General features: G+C 31.8%; 2 protein-coding genes, 1 long non-coding RNA gene and 2 other non-coding genes across 6 annotated transcripts; 3 read left to right on the plus strand and 2 right to left on the minus strand.

Moving 5' to 3' along the window:
- The first annotated feature begins 6,832 nt into the window (after positions 1–6,832).
- Positions 6,833–12,278, plus strand: LOC11435335 (ras-related protein RHN1). The gene is made up of 7 exons (XM_003616097.4): positions 6,833–7,050; positions 7,149–7,226; positions 8,730–8,897; positions 9,110–9,158; positions 9,618–9,691; positions 10,899–10,992; positions 11,911–12,278. The coding sequence occupies exons 1-7, from the start codon at positions 7,012–7,014 to the stop codon at positions 12,009–12,011; spliced, it is 603 nt and encodes a 200-aa protein (XP_003616145.1). The 5' UTR covers positions 6,833–7,011; the 3' UTR covers positions 12,012–12,278.
- Positions 12,279–13,723: 1,445 nt separating this feature from the next.
- Positions 13,724–14,409, plus strand: LOC11442086 (uncharacterized). Its single transcript, XR_003012541.2, has 2 exons — positions 13,724–13,991; positions 14,130–14,409. It is a non-coding gene; the product is annotated as an uncharacterized lncRNA (long non-coding RNA).
- A 1,851-nt stretch (positions 14,410–16,260) lies between these two features.
- On the plus strand, positions 16,261–16,332 carry TRNAD-GUC (transfer RNA aspartic acid (anticodon GUC)). The gene has a single exon. It is a non-coding gene; the product is annotated as a tRNA-Asp (tRNA).
- Positions 16,333–16,404: 72 nt separating this feature from the next.
- On the minus strand, positions 16,405–16,478 carry TRNAI-AAU (transfer RNA isoleucine (anticodon AAU)). The gene has a single exon. It is a non-coding gene; the product is annotated as a tRNA-Ile (tRNA).
- A 656-nt stretch (positions 16,479–17,134) lies between these two features.
- Positions 17,135–21,698, minus strand: LOC11421788 (phytoene synthase 2, chloroplastic). Of its 2 annotated transcripts, none has more exons than XM_024785206.2 (7): positions 21,478–21,698; positions 20,129–20,808; positions 19,982–20,032; positions 19,331–19,503; positions 18,712–18,947; positions 17,974–18,166; positions 17,135–17,456 (listed from the first exon to the last, which is right to left on the minus strand). In XM_024785206.2, the coding sequence occupies exons 2-7, from the start codon at positions 20,607–20,609 to the stop codon at positions 17,286–17,288; spliced, it is 1,305 nt and encodes a 434-aa protein (XP_024640974.1). In that variant the 5' UTR covers positions 20,610–20,808; positions 21,478–21,698; the 3' UTR covers positions 17,135–17,285. The 2 variants fall into 2 exon arrangements, with proteins under 2 accessions (XP_024640974.1, XP_003616147.1); XM_003616099.4 differs by lacking the exon at positions 21,478–21,698 and adding an exon at positions 21,229–21,384.
- Between the last annotated feature and the right edge of the window lie 921 nt (positions 21,699–22,619).

A 22,619-nucleotide genomic window follows, 5' to 3' on the forward strand; every position in this document is an offset into this window, starting at 1 on the left:
ATACTTGGCATCCAGTGATTGAGGCTGTCAGATCAACATTGTTGAAGTGGAAGAATAAACAATTGCCCATTGTAGGTCGAATCGTTCTAATAAAATTAGTCTTGCATGTGCTTCTTGTTTACTATCTTTTCTTTTTCAAGGCTCCGGCAGGTATAATCTCAAAACTTGAATATCTTTTCAAACAATTTTTATGGGGAGGAAGTGAGCATGTGAGAAAAATAAACTGGGTTAAATAGGAAAGACCTTATAGCATAGCATCAATCAATGGTGCATAAATCCGAGGGTATGTATGGGAGTTTTATGGTGACTTGATCACTTGAAGCTTCATAGCAGTTCGTTACTTTAATGTTCTGTTTTTAGGATCATGTTCTGGTGTTGTATTGGTGTCGAAGAGACGGGACTTGGGAGGAATTGCAAGTGGTTTTTGTGCTAGAAGAGCATAATCCTTTGAGGCAAGTCTTTGTAAGTGTTGCATTGTCTTGTTGTATCTCAATATCCCTGTCCGGCTGACTGCGGTTGAAGATTGTGTGTTTTTCATTTTCTTCATAAGCCGGTTAGTTGTTTCTGGCAAGGAACGAGATCCCAAGAGGACCATCTCATATCTCAAAGGATTAATCGGCGTCGGGAGTTCTGTGTTAGTTGAGAAGTTTGCTTTTTGTGGCATACGTTTCTATTTTCGGTGTTGTCATTGTTTTTCGTTCTCATATTGATGTAGGCGTTGCTGAAATGGAGATTGATTGACTTGTATTTAGTGATTTGTTTTGTAGGCAAGTTAGTGAGCATAATTCGTAGCTACATAATAGAAAGGCTAGCGTGATAGAGAATCTTCCTCATAATTTTATCATCATGTTGTTATGAGATATACAGAATTGTTGACTATCAATGAATTTATTACGTGGGTGAAGTCCGTATCAATTTAGACTTTTTGTAAACAGTGCCATCGTGGTTGTATCTTAAAATCCTCGTCTGTTTCATTCCGGATTAGCTGGAGATGTTCCTTGCATTTTCTTTGGATCCTGGTAACTTGTTTGTGGATTAGAGTGAGATCCTATGATGTATAGTCTACCGGCAGTTCCTTTGGTCAGTTTCCTGCTAGATGTATTATGTTGGAGCATTGGTATGCTTGTATTGGTGAAGTTATTCTCTATCTGTAGCTGGTATTATGTTCGCCAATTGACTCAATAGTAGCAGGTTTTTGTTCGATGTAATGGCTTCTTGGCTGGTGTTGTGGAGTCTTCAAAGGATTTTGGCTTAATTTGGTTCTGTCCGAGGCAGTGATGTTTGCAAAGGTTGTGGATTGATAATTTTGTTATGCATTCTGTTTCTTTTGCCTTGTTTGTAGTAGCCTCCATCATATATTGTGTTGTTTGGTTTTGTATATTATCTTATCTTATTTGAATAAAATTTACTTTCTTTTGCCTCTTAAAAAAAACTCCTGAAATTGTATTAGAAAACATTTAATCAATAACTACTTCTAACTAACTTGCGCATCAAGCTACTTCTACACCTTCCCTCTCAACCTTACGGTAAACATTCCCCTCAAGTTGGAATATATGTCAATCATTCTAAGCTTGTTGCGCAAGGCATTTAATGGATCCGGATGCAACGATTATGTAAAAATGTCTACAACTCAAGTTTAGCTCGTTTGTTTAACCAAGTTCAACAAGTTAATTATCGAATCAAAATTCGAACTATTGTCGAGTTGACTCGATTGATTGTCAAACATACTGGCCCGTTTAGAAATTATCACGTGATATTACTAAAGGGAGTTGAAATACCTGATTTGCAACAATAACAATGTAGCGTTGTGCGACAAAATAGAAAGACATGCGAATGAAACACAAAATTGCAACTACAACTTTTTTTAAAGAAGCTAAATTAGCCCATCCAAATTGACACATGGAGAATCAAACATGAGACATTGACGATAAACACACTCCAAAATCCTAAGCCAATACCACCAGGCCAACCCAGGTGGGTTACAAGAAGAAAAATAGTTCTAACAACTTCATCAACAAACATGATTCAAGTGTTAGTATGTTATTAGTTTTGTTTCATTATTTTACTGTATAATATTGTCGCCAAAACATGCATTTGACAGTGAAAAAAGGTATAAAGAAAACATAAAACAAGTCTTAGAATTAACATAATCACGAAAGGGGTCAATAAATAAATTTGTTTGTAAACGAATATAAGAGCCTGCAAATAATTGTGGATTGGCCATAGAAGAATATAATTTTAAGCAATCTATTAAAAATTTGAATGATGGAAATCTCATTGATGACAATGGTTCATGTGTCAAGTATTAATGTATGTATGTATCAATGACCACTTCATCCCTCCTTTAGATATTTATGATCCAAAAAATTGGGGTATTTTTTATATTAAAATCATAGACATATTTTAATTGGAAAATAACATATTAAGGAAATGTATCTCACATTTTCCTATCAACATATTTTTTTAGGCATTTTTTGTATTTTTATTTTTCAAGAAAGATGAGTAATGGAGAAAGTTTTAAAAGAAAATGGGTGGATAAAGTATATTATTATTGTTGTAAATTGTTTACTTCTCAGAATAGCAACCATAGTAATATTTTAGCAAGTGATGAAGTTAACGATTGAAAGCAAGTGAGAAACTCAAATAAACCGTGTTAGTTGACAAAATAAAACTAAGTTGAAAAGTAACAAAAAAAAAAAATTAAATTGATAAGTGGTCCGTAAATCTAGCTTAATTGATAGGTTGAACATCTTTATTCGAATTTAAACCACAAATCTAACAAATACTCCATCTGTTTTTAAATATAAGCAAAAATCACTTTTTATATTTAAAAACGGAAGGAGTATGTGAATTTTAATTGATGTTTATCACAAGGGATGGCGCTAAGCTGACCGATAGAGGATTATGGTCTAGCCTACGTCAGACTTAGGTAGACAAAAGTTTTTTTTAATAGAAAAGAATAATGTTTATCAAATCGGCCATACTTAAATAAATTCAAATAACACTTTTTATTACTGTTATTTTATGAAATTTTGTAACTTAGATTAAATTATAAGTTTATTAATTTTTTGAATAATTTAAATCAACAAGTCTTCAATAATTTTTTCATAAATTTAAATATATTATTTTAAACTAAAATTGAAATATGATATCGTGTATAATCTACCTAAAATGCAATGTTAAATATTTTAAACGAGTTTTATCTCACTTGACTATCTTCTTATTCCTAAACAAAGCTTTGTTGCCCTAATTTTAACCTAATATTTTAGCAATTTTTCCCTCCATCAAAACCTAACCATATTTCCTAATTTCCCTCCTCCAAACCCTAACTATGATTTCCTAACTTCACTCCTCCTAAAACCTATCTAATTGATTTCCATAAACCATATCTCCTAACTCTCCTCCTCCAAACCCTCACCAATATATTTTAATCCTTTCTCCTAAACCGAGATCTCTTTTTAAAACCATACCTTTCACTTAAACCGAAATTTCTACCTATCTAATTGATTTCGATAAACCATATTTCCTAACTCCCCTCCTCCAAACCCTCACCAATATATTTTAATCCTTTCTCCTAAACCGAAATCTCTTTTTAAAACCATACCTTTCTCTTAAACCGAAATTTCTACCTATCTAATTGATTTCGATAAACCATGTTTCCTAACTCCCCTCCTCCAAACCCTCACCAATATATTTTAATCATTTATCCTAAACCGAAATCTCTTTTTAAATCCATACCTTTCACTTAAACCGAAATTTCTACCTATCTAATTGATTTCGATAAACCATATTTCCTAACTCCCCTCCTCCAAACCCTCACCAATATATTTTAATCATTTCTCCTAAACCGAAATCTCTTTTTAAAACCGTACCTTTCTCTTAAACTGAAATTTCTACCTATCTAATTGATTTCGATAAACCATATTTCCTAACTCCCCTCCTCCAAACCCTCACCAATATATTTTAATCCTTTCTCCTAAACCGAAATCTCTTTTTAAAACCATACATATTTCCCTAAAAAATTATAGCCATTTTCCCTCCTTCAAAACCTAACCATATTTCCTAATTCTCCTCCTCCAAACCCTAACTATGATTTCCTAATTTCCCTCCTCCTAAAACCTAATTCCCCTCCTTCAAAACCTAACCATATTTCCTAATTCCCCTCCTCCAAACCCTAACCATGATTTCCTAATTTCCCTCCTCCTAAAACCTATCTAATTGATTTCCATATTTTCTGTTGCCATATTTTTTTCCTCACTTCCTCAACTCATTTACCCTAATATATTATCTTTTATCTTTTATTTATTAAAGTTAACCCGAATGCTAATTGTTGCCCTAATTTAACTTAAATTCAGTGCTTGCTTTTACTGTATTACCCATGTTTAAAATATCAAATTGCAGAAATCTCCTATTTTTTTAAAAAAAAAAATTGTTTCCTACTAAACAGATAAACTTAAAAAAAAGAAAAACAAATCACTCCTATTAACAAATTGTTCCTATTTTATTGCAGAAATTCCCAATTCTTTTGAACGAAACAAATCCCTCCTATTCTTTTGAACAAAACAAATCACTCCTATTTTTTTTTTAACAAAACAAATCATTATTTCCTGCTGCTTCTGCTAATAGATTTTGTTACTCGCTTTTTTGGAGGTTGACTGGTCTAAACTCCCATAGAATTTCTGAATCTGCTAATATCATTTGTGTAAGATGATGATATATGCAATGATTTTCAATGCTTTTTCTTTCTCCACCATGTTTTGATCTGTAGCTTTATTTTACAAATTGCAGATTTTGTTGATGGAAATGTGGATTTGGGGATATGCAGGTATGTTTGTTTATTTCACTTTCATTATGTAATTGTTTCATTCTAATTATTATTTTTTTCTTCCCTTTTTTTGAGTTTGTATAGAAGTTTTTTTTTTTTTTTTTTATATAAAATTGCCTCACTTTCTCTGATGGTTCCCGCTATGTCGTTGGATTTATCACCAAGAAGCTGGAAGGGTTGGTTCTAACAGAAAGTTGCAGATAGGCTTCGTTGTTACACTTGGTCATGACTTCTTCATCTCTCACTTCAAAATTGCAGGTGCGTTTTCTCTCTCCATGCGAAAATTATTAGCTTATCTTACAATGGAATTGATTTAATTAATTAATTCATTAAGTATGTAACAAACAGGGCTCCACAATGATTTAATTGTTTCATTCTAATTTAATTTTTGTGTTTATATAGAAGCATTGTTATTGTGTTAACATTGAGAAGAAAAATCAAATGGATTTTTAGCTGCTCCTCCTCTTTTCTGTGACTAAGGTTAACCACACATCTTTCTTTCCATTCAATTCCTCTATTGTACAAAATAACTTGCAATAGCTTTTTAGGCTTCTTACAAAATCAAAGTAATTGTTATATGATTGGTGTGGGGTTTGGTTTGTTGATTTTGCAATTCAGGAATTTTCAAATTCGGGGTTGGAATAAGAGTAGGAGCATTTGTTTAGTTTGATTTTTGGTTATTTGTAATCCGATGACTTTTTGAATTGCATTGCTATCTAATTTATTATCATCTCTTTTTTTGTTTGTTATATTCTAGAAGGAGGTTTATGCGGTGGTGGTTGTTGCAAGAAGGCCCTCGCGGTGATAATTTATACGGTGGTGGTTGATTATACTGATGTGACTGTGTCTTAGATATCCCCTGAGCTATGCAAACTACAAATTAAGTTGTAAACCATGATTCATATCATTGTTTTAATAAGGATTGGCCCAATGCTTCTTGTGATATTCTATTGGTTGAATAAAGATCTATCTAATCATATGATTGTGTCTTCAAAATATGCTTAACTTACCATTAACTATAAGCATGATCATTGCAAAACATTAATTGTAAATCATACCTTACCTACATAATATAGCTATATATTTCATGTTATTTTAATTTACGGTTTTTATGTGATGTTGAACTCCTAAATTACTAATATATTGTGCTCATCATTGACTCGTGTGGTAGCACGGGTTAGCAAATTATGAGGTTTTGCTTGACATGAAGGCAATTTCCGTTATCTGTCGTCTCATTTGCAATGACTATTAACAAGAGTCAGGGTCAGTCGTTGAAACATGTTGGTGTTTATCTACCGTCTCCTGTTTTTTCACATGGACAGTTGTACGTCGCAATATCAAGGGTTACTTCGAGAGGTGGTTTAAAAATATTGATTAATGACGACGACGGCGATGATATCGATGTTGCATCAAATGTGGTCTACAGAGAAGTTTTCCATAATGTGTAGGACTTTTTGTGTACTGTTCATTTTCTTACTTATTGAAACTATTTGCATGTCAACGAACTTCAATTTCCCTTTCAAAATTATATGTTATTTTAAAGTAACAGGAACTACGTACTAGAATTATGGAACAATAACAAAGTCTTTGATATTGACATTATGTTTTGATTCATCGACAATTTTTAGATTCACGCGAACTATAGAGTCTTATTTTTTCAGTGAATATTATCTTTTTTAAATGACACGTGCGTTAGCACGGGTCTATGGTCTAGTTATTTCATTAATCTTTTTTTGTGGTGTCCGGATTCGAACCCTAGACCTTGCATATATTATGCATTGTTCTTGCCAACTGAACTAAGCTCACAAGAACATTAACTCATTAGCCTAATTGAACATAATATGATTGCTTTTTTAAATATATTCATATAAATCCCTAAAAAAACATGTTCATATGAAATAAATTTTAAATCATTTATCTTGTCAAAAAAAAAAATATTAAAATCATTTATGATTTATGTTTGTTTGTTGCCAACAAAACAAACAAAAAACTAAAAGTTGAGCGGAATCTTCCTACATCAAACGCGTTTGCACGCAAGCGAAAAGCTAATATAAACAATACAACCAGAAACAAGAAAGACTCTGTTTTCGGCGTCTTCTTCTTCTACATATTTCCATTTCAATTTCTTCATCTAGAAGCTTCTTCCTTTTCTCTTCTTCCATTCCGATCGTTCCAATTTCAACTCAATGGCTACGATCGGACACACCAACCTCAACGCCAAATTGGTATCTCTCTTTTTTTCAATTCCCCCTTTTTTTCCTTCAATTTGATATAGTTTTTGTTTCATGATAACCTTAATTCAATTTGGTTTATTCAATTTCAGGTTCTTCTTGGTGATATGGGTGCTGGAAAATCCAGCCTTGTTTTGCGTTTTGTTAAGGGTCAATTCCTTGAATTTCAGGTTTTTTCCCTTTTGATTTATCATCTGAATTCAATTGGGTGTTTGTGGGAATTCAAAATTTATGTGAAGAATTTTCATGGGTTTTTAGGTTTAACAAAAAAAATTGATTTTCAAGCTTAAAAATTGTTTTTTTGTTATTGCAGCTGTTGATTTTGTTGTGTTTTTGACTACATTGAAATTGGGGTTTTCCTGTTATGATTTTGTAATGGAGTGTTTTTAAAATTTAATAATATGATGGAGAAGATTAGAGAAGTTCTATTCTGAACAAGATAGGATTGTTGTGAGAATGAATTGTTATGGTTTTGAAGGTTTGAATAGGATCATTCTTAGATTAGCTTTAGTGCAGTACTCTTAACATTTTAAATTTGATTATAATATCTTATATTTATTAATCTATTAGAATGTATGGTTGTACTTGTGGGACGCATGTAACTTATGAGCTATGTAGCACAAACACCTCTAGGTGTGTCGCCGTGTCCGACACTCCTATGACACTTGTACGACACGTGTTGGACAGCTATGACCGATGTCCTAAATAAAATTGTTTTTTCTTTACTTCGACACTCCTAGGACCGGTGTATAACTCATACGAGCTGTGTCAAACAACTTAGACAAATATCTTAAACAAGTTTTTTTCTCTCTTGCTTCCACACATTGTAAATACAAGAGTTACATATGTTTTGAGAAATGTTGTTCAATTAGGGGGATATAGACATTAAAGTTGATTATAACATTTTTAACTTTTTTGATAGTAGATGAATAAATAAGATCAAATAATATGATATCTTGTTTTATAACTTTTTCTAATGAAATAAATTGCTCAATTAGATGCTTATGTATGTATTTTGATTTTCATTTTAGACCGTCTAAAAATAAATTAACATATATGTAGCAGGGTCGGTGTCCTATTTTTTTTACATTAGCGGTGTCGACGTGTCAGTGTCGTGTCAGGTGTCCGTGTCGGAGTCCATGCTTCATAGCATGTTATATTTTTGGGTTGGCTGAATAGATTAGTCATTACTTTCTTTGTACATAATATACTTTACTTAAAAGTTCAAACTGGGTGTTGCTTTATTAGTTATCAAACATTCATTTGGATGTTGATTTCACAATAAATGTTTAGTAGTTGTTAACAATTCACCTAACCAAGTGATTTGGGTCCAAGTTGTTCATGAGCTCCGGTTAAGAGCAAACTATTTGGAAGAATCCGAGTTTGAATCCTGGCTGGAGTAATTCTTGGCCAAAAAAATTTATCTCCCGGTCGAACTCGATTACCAGGGGGGGTCTTTCCCTTGGGAACTGGAGGGTTAAGACAAAAAAAAATCATCTAGAGTACCACTACTTACGAGGAAAAGATGTTTACAAGAGTGATTATTTTGTATATAGTAATCTGGGTGCATCAATGGTTTTGGGTTCCGAGATCTGTTATTTATTGCCAATTCTTTAAACAGATAGACCCGTGGGCACTGCTTTGCTGAATTTATTTGGTCTATTGTGAAACAGGAATCAACAATAGGGGCAGCATTTTTCTCCCAGACGTTGGCAGTAAATGACGCCACAGTGAAATTTGAGATTTGGGACACAGCAGGACAAGAGAGATACCATAGCTTAGCTCCCATGTACTATAGAGGCGCTGCTGCTGCTATCATTGTCTATGATATTACTAACTTGGTATGATATCTTTTTCTTTGTATATTAACATTTAAATGAAGAGAAGATCAATTCTGCTAGTTCGCTTCTTTCTTTCAATTTGTGTGTCATTTTCCTTTCTTTAGGGCCCTGGCTCCAGAGACCATGCTTGGAATATTTTAGTGTTTTAATTGTTTATATTTAGTTTATTACTGTGGTTTTAACTTTTATATGATTATTTCTTCTGTTTGCAGGAATCATTTACACGAGCGAAGAAATGGGTCCAAGAGCTTCAGAAGCAAGGTATTTTCTGATTGGTTCTGAAGTTTTCGTATTCTTACATTTTTTCTGGAGTGAAGTAAAACTTATAGATTTTAAAAAGGAAAACTAAACTATTTATTTTGTTTACAAATTTCTGATTCAGTTTATATGTAAAGCAATCTTGACCATATTCTAATATTTCTTTGGTGAAAATGACTTTTGTCGATTCAATGAAACTATAAAGTCATATTTTATACAAAAAAAATAATATAGCATAGCACAAACATGGTTGATAATACTAGACATGATGTATTGAGAATGATTAATATATGAATTGTGAACGGTTAGGCAGATTCGACTTCAAGGGAAACACCTACTGAACTTTGCGTTAATTTGAAACTAACCCATGATATTTAATGGTTGTAATTGTACTTGAAAGTTCTAGTGGCAGCTGTAGTTGATTCAATCTAAAATAATGAACTCATTCTGGTTTTGTTGCAGGGAATCCGAACATGGTCGTGGCTTTTGCTGGTAACAAAGCTGACTTGGAAGATAAGAGGAAAGTGACAGCTGAAGTAAGTATTATTGTGTTTTCAGTTTCACTATAGCATCATAGGAATTATAGTTTCTTCAACTATATTGGTAATTAATTGCAACATTATCTCCACACATTTTTTCTGCTAAATTTTCAAAATACCAGGGATGGTTTCATTTGATAACTTTTATGCTGCTACATTTTGGGTGGTATTTGTTGTTAGTCCCAGTCTCTATAGCTTTGTGTATGAAAACCTTTTCTAACCGTAACCAACCAGCATCTTCAAACAAGGAAGATTTTGTGCATTTGAGTCGTCAAATACTTGAATCCTTTGTACAACCTGATTGGGACGACATTTATGTTCTACATATTTTAACTAACCTATATTTGAGCATCTTCAAGTTGAGCTTTATAAATTCAATCATTGCTTTTAACTATTTTAACTAACCTATATCTGACCATCTTCAAGTTGAGCTTTATAAATTCAATAATTGCTTTTGCATCATGAGAAACTACTTGTTTCGAGGCTCATTTTGGACGAACTTCTAGCTTATGGATGAAATAAGAATTTAGTTCCAACTGAAAAAGCCCTTGTGACGTAGTAAGTTTATAAGTGGGATAAGTTGGATGAAAGAGCTTCTTAAGAAATTAAGGCACAGAAGTCGATTTCAACTTATAAGAGAAGTTATTAGTTGGAAGACTCGGCTATTGCTAAATGAGTACATGATTTCAATCTTTACTTTTCCTACAACTGCTTATTGAAAAGGTTATTTCAGCTGACTCTAAACAAGCATGTTGATAGTTCTACTATCGGTGTTTCTGGGTTAGACTAACAAATGGTATATAAAATTATAAACTCCTAGAATAAAATGGGCTTGATTAATTCTTTGTTGGTTTCACCATGCATTGCAGCTTTGATTCGTAAAGTCTTGATATTATTTCCAAAATGAAAATCGCATAACCTTAACTTCGAAATTTTTATCTACAGTAATTCCGACTTTCGCTTGTACATTGAATAGTTTACTTTGCTAATTGTTCAGTGTCCTAGATCCTAGTACTCCATTTCCAACACAGAAGATGCTTTAAGTATAATCTACTCTTAAAATCATTTTTTATTCTGCAATAATCATTCATAACCTGTATGTATTTAAACAGTTGCATATTTTATACATATCCAATATGGCAGTTACATTTATTGGAACTTCCAACTTATCCAGCACATGACTCTTGTCTCTTGTACAATGCAGGAAGCACGTGTATATGCTGAGGAAAATGGTTTGTTTTTCATAGAGACGTCTGCCAAAACTGCAGCCAATGTTAATGACATATTTTATGAAATAGGTGCGAGTCCTTTCCTATTACATACACTTTAGGTTGCTTCACAAGTCGTTTATTTTTACTTTTTTACCCTTCAATTTAATTGCATAAGAATAAATCATATAAGGAAGAACATAATTTATATCAGTCCAAGGAGGATGAAGAGAAAATGGAAACTCTTCTTTTGAGGAAATATATGTCCATATTGGTACTTTGCATGCCAAAATGTTTGTGTTGTCTGCACTTCTGGTTAGATAAACATACATAAAAGGAAATGTTAACAAAATGATTTTTATTATTCCTAGTCTGGTATTGCTGAAGTGAAAGTTCAATTTCAAATGTAGTTGAACCTTTTGATTTGCACCAGATGAATGTGTTTTTTATGTTTTCTCGACATATGTAATTTTTTTAAGTCTTTTCGTATAAGACTGAAGAAGGATATGAATGACATTTGACCATAAAACATTCATGAGCGAACAGTGCAGTTGATAAATTTCTTAGATATGTAGCTTGTTGGACATCGTACATTTATTGTGAGCATTTCATATAAATACAAGTTTTGTCACACTGGGTTTTTTACAATAGAGCAGACCGTCTAACTAAACAGAAAATGAAAGAACTATACTGTTTTATTTTATGTCTATATTCTATTGCTTGTGCTTTTTAATTGTTTCATAATTTTATGTCTGTAAACTTGTACCTGTATACTAATGAAATAATAGTCTTAAGTAAGAGAAAATGGATTAGAAAGAAATTGTACTCTCAATATAAGATAGTATTTTCAAATTTGGAATGATATTGAAGTGTAATAATGGCATACATAAAAAATTCATTCACACAAATAATGGTTTCTCTATGATCCTCTCTCGATGTATTTAGAAAATATTGTGAAGATATGATGAGATATATTCTAACATGACTTGCAATTGCTTGCTTGAACAGCCAAGAAGTTACCAAGGGCACAGCCTGCGCAAAACCCAGCAGGGATGGTTCTTGTTGATAGACCCGCTGAAGGAACCAGAGCTGCATCATGTTGTTCATAATTATTTATTTTGCATGTTCACCTTAGTTAAACTCGTTTTCTGTGTTTTTGTGTATACAATACGCACTTCGAATCTTGGATTATGCAAAGCTCCAACAAGTTTATGGGCTGCAAATTACATGATGTAACTTGTTGGTTTGAATTCCCTTGATGTTGAATTTTATTCTGATGATCTGTTATGTATATAGGGTGAAATGCTTGAAACATGAAAGTCAAGCTCGTTGTTTTATTTTTTTCAATATTTATTTTCTGAATGTTGCAACTTCAATAAGCAAAATATGGAGAAACCTTATAATTTATCATTACAAGCTAGCTAAAAGATAGTATAATTGAAGTAGCAGTGTCTCTGTTAAAGGTAGAGAATAAATTTTGAAAACTGAAATAAAAGAAAATTGAAGCATATAACTTCATTGACATCAACATTCTTTGAGTACAAGACATTTTTAACTGATGCATTTCATAATTAATTCTGAATTATTATGTTGGTGCTTGTTCATGATGATAGGAATTGGAAAATGGATATTGATGTATAATGTTGAACGCTTTTCCTTTTATGAGTATTTATTAAGTTCGAGTATGTGCATGTATCGATCATTGATTTATACTGATTAAAGTAATTTGCTCATATTATAGGTTTGATTTAAAGGTTAGTGTTTTGTCCACCGACAGTACATGATGGTAACTAATATATCTATCCAAGAGTGACAAGTCTTTTTCAACTTACAACAACAACCAAATTTGATCTCAATAAAACTTTTTTTTTTCATCTCACTAAAGGGTTTAGTGATAAATCTTTTTCAACTTACTTCAAAAAAAAAAATCGTTTTCAGCTTAATTAGTGGTTTTGGTTTTAGTTTTGAGAACACTGGCGTTATTTTTTGTAAGGAAAACTTTAGCTGCACTGTGAATCTATGATCCTATTTATATGTTAGGTTTTAATTTTGAAGGGTTAAAAGTGATTCCAGAGGTTGTCAAATTATAAAGATCATGCTAACTAGTGTCCTATTTATGTGAATGAATAATGATGAAGTCGTGTAGATACTAGACTTTATTGTTGACATGATTTATAAAAATTTATTGGTTATATATGTGTATGACCTTTCAAAAAGCTCTCATAAAGTATGTGAGTGATAATAAAACATGCACAAAAGACACTTGTATTGGTTTTTTTTTTTTTTTGACAAATGTATTGGTTTACTTTTGAAAAGCTCTCATAATGCACGTGAATGATGATAAAATATGCACAAAAAACTTGTATTGATTTGTGAGAACAATTGACAATTTAAAAAGCAATCTACAATGTTAAAAATAAGAGTAGTGATATATGTATAACTATTTGTGACAACTTTTATTTTCTTTGTTTTCATTGGTCCAAAATAATAGAGAAAGAATAAAAATATAATGTGAATATGAGAGAGAAAATTGTAATAAAGTGGTTGTACAAAAATCATTGATATTTAACTTTAAGGTTGTCAAAACTCTAATTCAATTCAACTCTTCTAAAATGTGTAGCTAATAAAGTGATAAAAATCAATGATAGATTACAAACCACTCCTTATTTGTTATGCATTTGTATATAATATCAATCATTGATTTATTTATTTATCAACGGTTGATATTAATCTCCTAAAAAGAAGTTGATATTACTCACATCATTGGGCACTTTATTCACTCAAGAGAATTTTGCTCACTTAAAAGTAAATTTGGCCTAAAAAATTCAATGCATTAAGCATAATAACAATCATAAGAGCTCCTTTTGTAGTAAGTCAAATCCCCCCACTAAAATAAACAGTGCTACTAATTAATAATAATAAAGGAGAAGAGATATTTTCAAAAGTAAGTGTTGTGTTGGATAGTTGGAGAATTAGAATTAGTCCCACAAAGCATAGCTTGAGTGAGTAGTGGAAGAAAGAAAAGAAGAAACGATGAGGATTTTTGGCAAACCTGTATTTCCAAGACAAATTATACTTTTTGCATCTGGGTACGTATTCAATCCAAATCCAATTATATATATATATTTATATCATATTCATCATCTTATGTTATCTTAGGCATTTAATTGTAACAAATTCAATTCCAATGATTTTGTTGTGATTAATTGTAAATTAAACAATAACAGGCTTTTGTTCTTGGCATCAACAACATATGATGTTCATAGATCAATTAAGAACAATGAAACACCACCTTCTGAGGAACAGTTGAAGGCTCTTGAAGAATACATCAAATCGGTGCGTCGCTCACCTTAATGTCCGTGGCCTATTTTCAACCACGTCATTCCTATAGCTATCTCCACTAGTTCATAGTCATAGATACTCTTCCCTCTTAAATAAATTGTTACTCTAATTAGCATTATGAATATTAACTTATATTTATATTTGCATAAACAAATTGTTATTCTACATTTTATATATTTGTATAGATTAAATTTACCTTAAAATAATAATTTTTCCACAAATAATGAGTTGGTCCAAGTGATAAAGGACTTAGACCCCATAAACAAGTGATTATGACTTCGATTTATGAATCTTGCATTTTTTTTTTTTATTGAGATGGAAGAATTCATCTTGTGTCTCACAGGTTTTTCGACGAATAATAAATATGGTCTGATTGATAAAGAATTCAAATTTAATGATAAAAAAAAATATAGATTCAAATGGGTATTACGATAAAAAAAAAATTACTATAATTGGTATCTTAGATAGGGATGACAATGCGTGCCAACCTGCTCCGTTTACATTTGGATCGCTATTAACCAACACAAAATTGGGGTGGGTGAGGCGTGGCAAACCAACATGATGTATTAAATAGACACCTGCTCCGCCTCGCCAAGAGGCAGACTGACAAATGTTAATAAAAAGATATGCTATTGTTATACACAATCATTTTTATTTTTTCATAATCATTTTATTCTCATTCTAATTCCATCTAAAGAGAAAAGCAATTGTCTAATAAAAAATTATACAATTGTTTTTAGGGGAAAAAACTTAAAAATTGAATCACTTATTATTTATTAGTACAATAAAAATTAAATATTTTTTAACGAGCATGCAGGCCAACCCGCTCCTCCCCGTCATAACCCATTTTTTCAACGGACTAAATGGAGGCCGGTCAACTATAGGAAGTGGACTCAAAAACTCAGCCCAACCTGTCTAAAATGGTGGGTTAAACAGGTCGGTCTGATGGGTCAGACAACAATTTATATTATACATAACTTTATAATAACTGATTGTGTCAAGTGATCTTCGAAATGACCAATCAAATTTAGATAAGGTTCTCGATTAAAAAGTATTAACTCATACCTAGTTTGTGGGTATTGCTAAGAACATTTGTGCTAAAGCTAGTTTGCTTCTATGTTGCTCTTTTGGTCCCATTGTTAGAACCTATAAGGAGAAAGCTTGGTTAAATTACTAAAAATAATAAGTTTATGTTAAAAACTTGTATAATTATTGTGTTGACAAAATTAACAACTTGTATTTTTTAGACAATTTTTTTTTTAAAAAAAAAAAATCTTTGAATTATGTCTTTAGGACACTCGTTAACCGGACTCAATTTATAATTGTCAAGATTTATTGCTTCGAAGAGTCAAAAAAAATTGAGAGAGCTCTACATAGTAAATTTTGAGAGAATCAAAGGTCAAGGTTTCGACACAAGTGCTGAGATTATTCAACCAATTCACAATAATCAGAAATTTCAAGTTTATGCTGGAAAAAAAATGAACTTTATTTCTCAGCGTTATTACTGTTTCTTTCGTTGCGTCTCTCAAGCAAAGAAAAAAAATGAACGCGCGTTGAAAAAAGTAGTAGCCAATGCAGGTTTCGAAAGAGCTTTATGACACGAAAGAGTTTTGTGGACGAATTGCACGAAGACACTTTTTTAAAAAGAAAAAAAAATACATTACTATTTGGCAGAATTTATAGGGGTACTGGCCAAGGACAAACATTGATGTATCATCATCATGCTAGTAACTCTTTCTACTATTTGAGTATTTTCCTTTCAAATTAATGAAATTATACACAAGTGTATAAAGAAGAAGAGCATTTTCATGAATGAACTTGGTTCAACTAAAGAAAAAATGTTACGAATAAATAAAGTATCTACAATATTACATCTATATTTTCAACAAGAATATCCCATATTCATATGGAAGAATGCTACCTTCAAATTCTACACCAACTGAAACTTTGCATAAGTTTAATTACAAATGAAAGGTATTGTTATATACAACTCTAAAAGAATATTAACATCAAAGAGTCGTTGTAGTATAGTGGTAAGTATTCCCGCCTGTCACGCGGGTGACCCGGGTTCGATCCCCGGCAGCGGCGATTTTTTACTTTTTTATTTTATTTTTCAAATTAATATTAAAAATTAAAAAATAATGACAAAATATTAAAAAGTGGCCCATGCAGGTTTCGAACCTGCGACCTTCGCGTTATTAGCACGACGCTCTAACCAACTGAGCTAATGGGCCATTTGCCTAATGTTCGCAGTTGTTTATATATATAGCTTATCTTTTAACTGCATTAGGTATTGAAACTCTACTGCATTCATGCATGGTGGGGTGTTTCCTTTCATTAAATCAAGTCAAGGTAATTTATTATTTTAATTCATTCAAGTTCTCAAATTTTGATTAGCATATTCATGATATTGTACCAAGAAAAAAACATATTCATATTAAAAAGATTGGCAAAATCCAAAGGGCCTAACTCAAATATATATTTGGGTAGTTAAAAATTTATAATGCCAGCTAATTTGTACATTTTTTTTATAAAGAGAAAAGACTCATTTTATCTCAATATCGATCTACATGATGGAATGGAGTAAAACATATGAAGGTTATGAACAACTACGTTGATTTACGTCCTTATTGTCTTCACATGGTAGTTTGGATAACAGAAGAAAATATTTCTGCAATCTTTGACAATTGAGTCATACTAGATTAAGTATTGCATTCAGCTCAAAAATGACATTTTCATATTTTATAATCTAATTAATTATTTAAATATGATTTATCAATAAATTATCTGAATTGGCAGTTTTAAGTTCTAATAATAATTAGATTAAAAAAAATGCAGGTTATTATCTTGAAAAATTCATAAGCTGCACTGGATTTAGACCAATAACTGATTAACCCAAATCAAAAAACAAATAAACAAAATTGCAAAAACCAATATTGGCTACAAATTAGTGGTTAATGAATACAAGCCTTATTTCATCATATACAAAATGTGGTTTTCCTTTTTGTGTTTGTCATTACCATTTTTCTACATAATTATATCTATACATGAGATAACTTTTTTGATGGAGGAACCATAGATCTAGCATATGCAAGTGGTAAAGAAAGTAACTTCTTTGTTTTGCTCACATAAGCCCTCTTAGTGAAATTGTTGTAATCATTAGCTTCTATTTCGTCCAATATTTGTCGATACAATAGCAAAGACGCCCACACCTGCAACACGCACAAAACCCTTTTCCGTCACATACTAAAATGTCAACTCAATAACAAGAATTTGACCTTGTAACCTCGAGATGAAATTGAAATGAAATCACCTCGAATGACAATTGTAAAATAGTCATTGTTGTCATATTGAAGTTAAATGATGAATAGAAAGTAAAGAACCTCAAGCCTTGATCAATGATATCAATTAGTCACAAGTAGAGACAGACATAAGAGCATAACAAATATAGTAAAGATGAGATGTAGTTAGTGACGGTGTATATGAATTAAATCCAAAAGTTATTTAATGAATACATGATTATTTATAAAAAAAGTCACATGACCAATTAGAAAACTTATATGACAGTTTGTTTTAATCTTTACCATTCATGATTAGACTCAACAGTCAGAATTTACTTCTCTCACTTTCATGCAAAGACATTTTCTACACACACATATATACTGCGAAACAGTGAAATTTTGGCCATCATGAAGGTTTTGCATAATGATATTTGTTTGAATTTCTTACCGGCCATCTGCTCTGTTCATTAAGCTCTGTCACTCCCTTTTCTGCCTCATCAAAAAACGTTCTCGCCCTTTTAATTTGGCTCTTCATGAAGTTCCTCCACTTGTCCGTCACCTTACCGGCAAATATGTCGTCATCTGAAAGCCCTGCCAAAGTCAATTCATCTTGTGGTAGATACACTCTTCCTCGCCTGGCACTGTTAAGAAAATTGACCATAAGATAAGAAGGTTGAAGCCAAAATGAAATGCAGGACCATTGTTTAATTAAGCAACAGTGGAAAAACCAACATTATATTTTCATTTTCATCCATCACAGTTCCAATATCATATTGCAACTTGTACATTAATATGAAAGACTCTATTTGTAAACATATCAAACTTGATAGTCAAGTACTCCATCCGTTCCAAACTAATTGTTGTATTAGCATACAAAAAGTGAAGCAAAATAACAGTCGCTTTGCTTTTTCAATGTCATTTTTTTTTTCTTTCTAATTCTACCTCTAAATTAATATTGTCTGCATTACTTTCAAGTCATTATATTCCACTATACATTTAAGACAATGACTAATGACCAATAGTTAATACGGATGAATTTGTAAACATGCAATATTCTTTAGTTTAGTTATACATTTTATAAATCTATGTGAAAAACTTAGGACTAGAGTTATTATGGGATGGGGATAATATTTTATCATAAAATTTATGATATGAATTGAACAAACATTGGTACTTCTGAACTTACTCCTCTCCAACATCTCTGAGTATGTTGGTAAGCTGATTTGCAATTCCCAAGGCCAAGGCAGCATTGTATACACTCTCTGTTGTGGCTTGCGAATGTGTTGAAATGCCCATGACCGGAACACTCATTAAACCAACAGTTCCAGCAACATAGTAACAGTAGAGATATAGTTCATCAAAGCTTTTGTATCTTGACTTCTTAAGATCCATTCTCATTCCTTCTATCATATCTTTAAATGGCTTCATCGACAAAAACAAAAGATTAGGATAAGTCCTCTAACACTGAAGGCAAACGTAGTTATCTGTTTGTCTATCTATTCAAAGAAAAGTCTTTTTCTAATGACACATGTTCGGAATTTCAACATTTTACCCGCCATTTTTTTTCTTCAGATATAATGTTCTTTGCATGATAACTTTACTCATTAAACTTGCAAGCTTATTATAAGTAACAAAACATATTTGCATGATCCACAAAATCATTATATGTGGGGACAAAAAGAACCTAGGTTGGTTGCAGGAAAGTTCATAAAATCATTCACCACTTGTTGCCTTTCAAGTAGAAAACAACATTAATGATGGTTTTCATGTATATATCTAATTTGGTGAACAAAATTAATCAATACCTGGATATCGACAGGAAATCTGTTGACGGTATCTGATAAAGCAGCATCAAGCATATCAAATGGACGCCCTTGGAAAAGTTCGTCCAATCTTGATTCCCACCTATCCATTGCAGTTGCTGTAATATGTGAAGCATTAGGGCCATCGACAAGTTCATCCGTCCTCCTACACCAAACTGAAAAAGAAGTAGTATTAGACACTAATTTCTGAAATTTAGAGGACTCATTCAAAACTTCGTATATTTGACATCTGATTGGGGAAATTGATCTTATTTATGTAGGAGCAGTCAAAATCAGCTTACAAAATGAACTTAGTACATAACGGTATAATGTATAACCAAATGGAATTGGCTACAAGTTACATTCCAACTTTTGTTGTCTATAAGAAACATAGACACTAATTTCTGAATTTTAGAAGACTCATTCAAAACTTCCATGCATGTAAGTTATTTTAAACATCAATTATAAAGAAATATTTTCAAACGAGCAGATCCTATAGCAAAAACTGTCCAGTAGATGAACTTGTCGAACATAAACTTCCCTTGTAAACTTAAAAAATTTACATGCAAATTTATAATAGTCAATAGTTATCTGAAAAAAAAATATACTTGTTATCATAATCATAATGAAAACCATATAAGCATGATCACTCACCATATATCGCCCAAATAGCTCTTCGCCTTTCAGGAGTCATTAGAAGAGTTCCTGAGGGAAAAGAACCCAATATAAATTGCTCAACTCACACCACAAAACCAAAATAATTAACATCCTCATTTTAAGGAAAGATAATAGAAAGCTAACCCAAGTAAAATGTTTTAGCATATTCTGCACAAATTTCTCCACATCTATCATATGCTTCACTCAACAAACTCAAATTCCCAGGCAAAACAATTTCCGGTTTCACTTCAAGTTCACCGGTAGAGCTCAGCTTCCTCTTAACCAAAGACGCCTGCTTCAGAACCACATCATATACCTTCTGCTCAGACGAAACAGTCACTTCTCCTGCAGTCGGGTTTGCGAGCACATTCGATAACAAAGGGAAGTTACTAGCACTCTCTAAGCCAGGCTGACCAACACATGCATACTTAATATCTGTACTCAATGAGCAAAATCTCCGTGTCTTTTTCTTATCATTCTTTTTTGCTCTTATTGACACAAAGTCTCTAGACAAGAACTTCGAAGAATCTACAAGCTTCACAACCCCGAAAGAATCGAGTAAACCATTGGAACAGGAGACCTCTAAGCTAGGAGAGGAAGCAACCCTTAATAATGTCACAGACATGACTAAACTTTTGCTGTGTTAGGAACCTCCTTGTTAGCTAACCTTAACTTCCTCCTATTCCTCAAATATGAATCCTTGAGAAAACCACTAAACTCTCTTCATAGAAAAAACCCAGTTGAAAACACAAACAAACCAATGCAAAGAAATTTGCTTTAATCCAATAAAATCCTTGGAAACACCACTTTTCCAGCAAGGCTAACTGTGATTAAGCCAACACAAACAATAAAATTTCATATTTAGTATAACAGTAACATAACATCAACATAAAGTAAAAACAAAAACAATAAAACTTCATCATGCAACAAGAATCATGGTTTTAAATTGTGATTGGCAATATAAAAGTTTTTGAGGTCTCAGCAATGGCATCGCAATCGCAACCACAATTTCAACAACATCAGCAGCATTTTGCTACAATATAAAACTTCATCGCGTAACTGCAACCGCAATTTAAAACCATGACAAAAAACACACAATGGGGATCTGAATCATAACAGTAAACTAAAAAAAAAAATATTACATTATTCACAAAGAAAGTATGAAGCAACAGCTTATGTTAGCTTATGTTAGCTATGACTTAAAAGTTAAAACTTTAAATTAATTGAAGCAAAAAAAAAATCACCTTTAAATTAAGAACTTATTAGTACTACACGGAAATTCAACTTAACCACAAAAATGAGCAAGTAGTAGTAGCTTGAAACAAGGAAACAACAAAGCACACAAAAACAACTTTGTTGGGTGATAATGGTTACAAATTGAATTGACCCACTTAGATGAATTTGCCATTAATTGAACATATGTATGAAAACATCAACATCATGGAGCAAAAACTAACAATGGCCACTATAAAAGAGTAATTTATTTTGATTACCTCACAATTTGATATGAATAATGTGACCCACTAAATTCTCCACTCTTCCAGAGACCTTGTTTGTAATAATTGTTTTTTTTGAAAGAAATAAAATAATGTGACCCTTTTTGTAGTATGAAATGGAATAGCTGTTGAAATTCTTTGTATATGGTTTTGAAGCTTGACCAATGTATGGTTGTGAGTTTCACACGATTGTGTTATCAATTTTTGTAGCTTTGTATATTAGTTCCATACTGTGCATTGTGTCATCTTTTACACTGTTTTATTACCCCCACCCGTATCAAATGGGTCGGGTTCGCCATCTTCCTGTTTTATCGGGTCGGTTGGGAAAATTTGGGACTGAACAAAAACTAAACCAGTCCCAATCAAATTGGAGCATTAGTGTTAATAATAAGTTTTCTCCGACCGTCTTTTTTTCTCCTTCTTTCGATCTAAATAAATTATGAAAAATGTTAACTTATGTTATTGGATATTACTTTTTCTGTTTTAAGATGAATGTCGTTTTAACCAATTGCACACAAATTAATAAATGAAATGAAATAATCAATTGCCTAAGAAAAAGACAAACCTAAAGTTGCATTGAAAATTGTGCGAGAGAAAAGTTGAAGTATTTATTGAGAGTAAAGTTGAGAGAAAAAAATTAAAGTTGTATTTGAAATGTAAAGTGACATTCATTTTGAAATAAATTTTTTTCGCTAATGTGACATTCATTATAAAACGGAGGGAGTAGTTAAGAAAACTAAATTAGAAAGATTGTATTGAGAATTGTGAAAAGTGAGAATTTAACTTTTTAAAAGTCAAGATGTTCTTTTTAAAAGTTATTGAAAGATCAACCTTAGTCAATCACATGTTCAATCAATGATTTGGACGTCAACGTTGAAGATTTGGGAGTTGATGATTTAGATATAATATTATTTATAGACATTTTGCCGTTGTATACTATTAAGTTAAGTGTTGTGAGTTTGTTTGCAGATTCGTCATTTATAATTTGAATGAATGAATACCGTTTTGTTTTATAAAAAAAATAAAATAATCTCCTACTCAACACTTAAGTCATTTTAAAAAATCTCATTAATAATTTTATAAGTTTAATTTGTATATATAGTCGGTGTAAAGTTATTTTACACATAAAATCTTGACAC

This window comes from Medicago truncatula, chromosome 5, assembly GCF_003473485.1.
Source record: "Medicago truncatula cultivar Jemalong A17 chromosome 5, MtrunA17r5.0-ANR, whole genome shotgun sequence".
NCBI lineage: Eukaryota > Viridiplantae > Streptophyta > Magnoliopsida > Fabales > Fabaceae > Medicago > Medicago truncatula.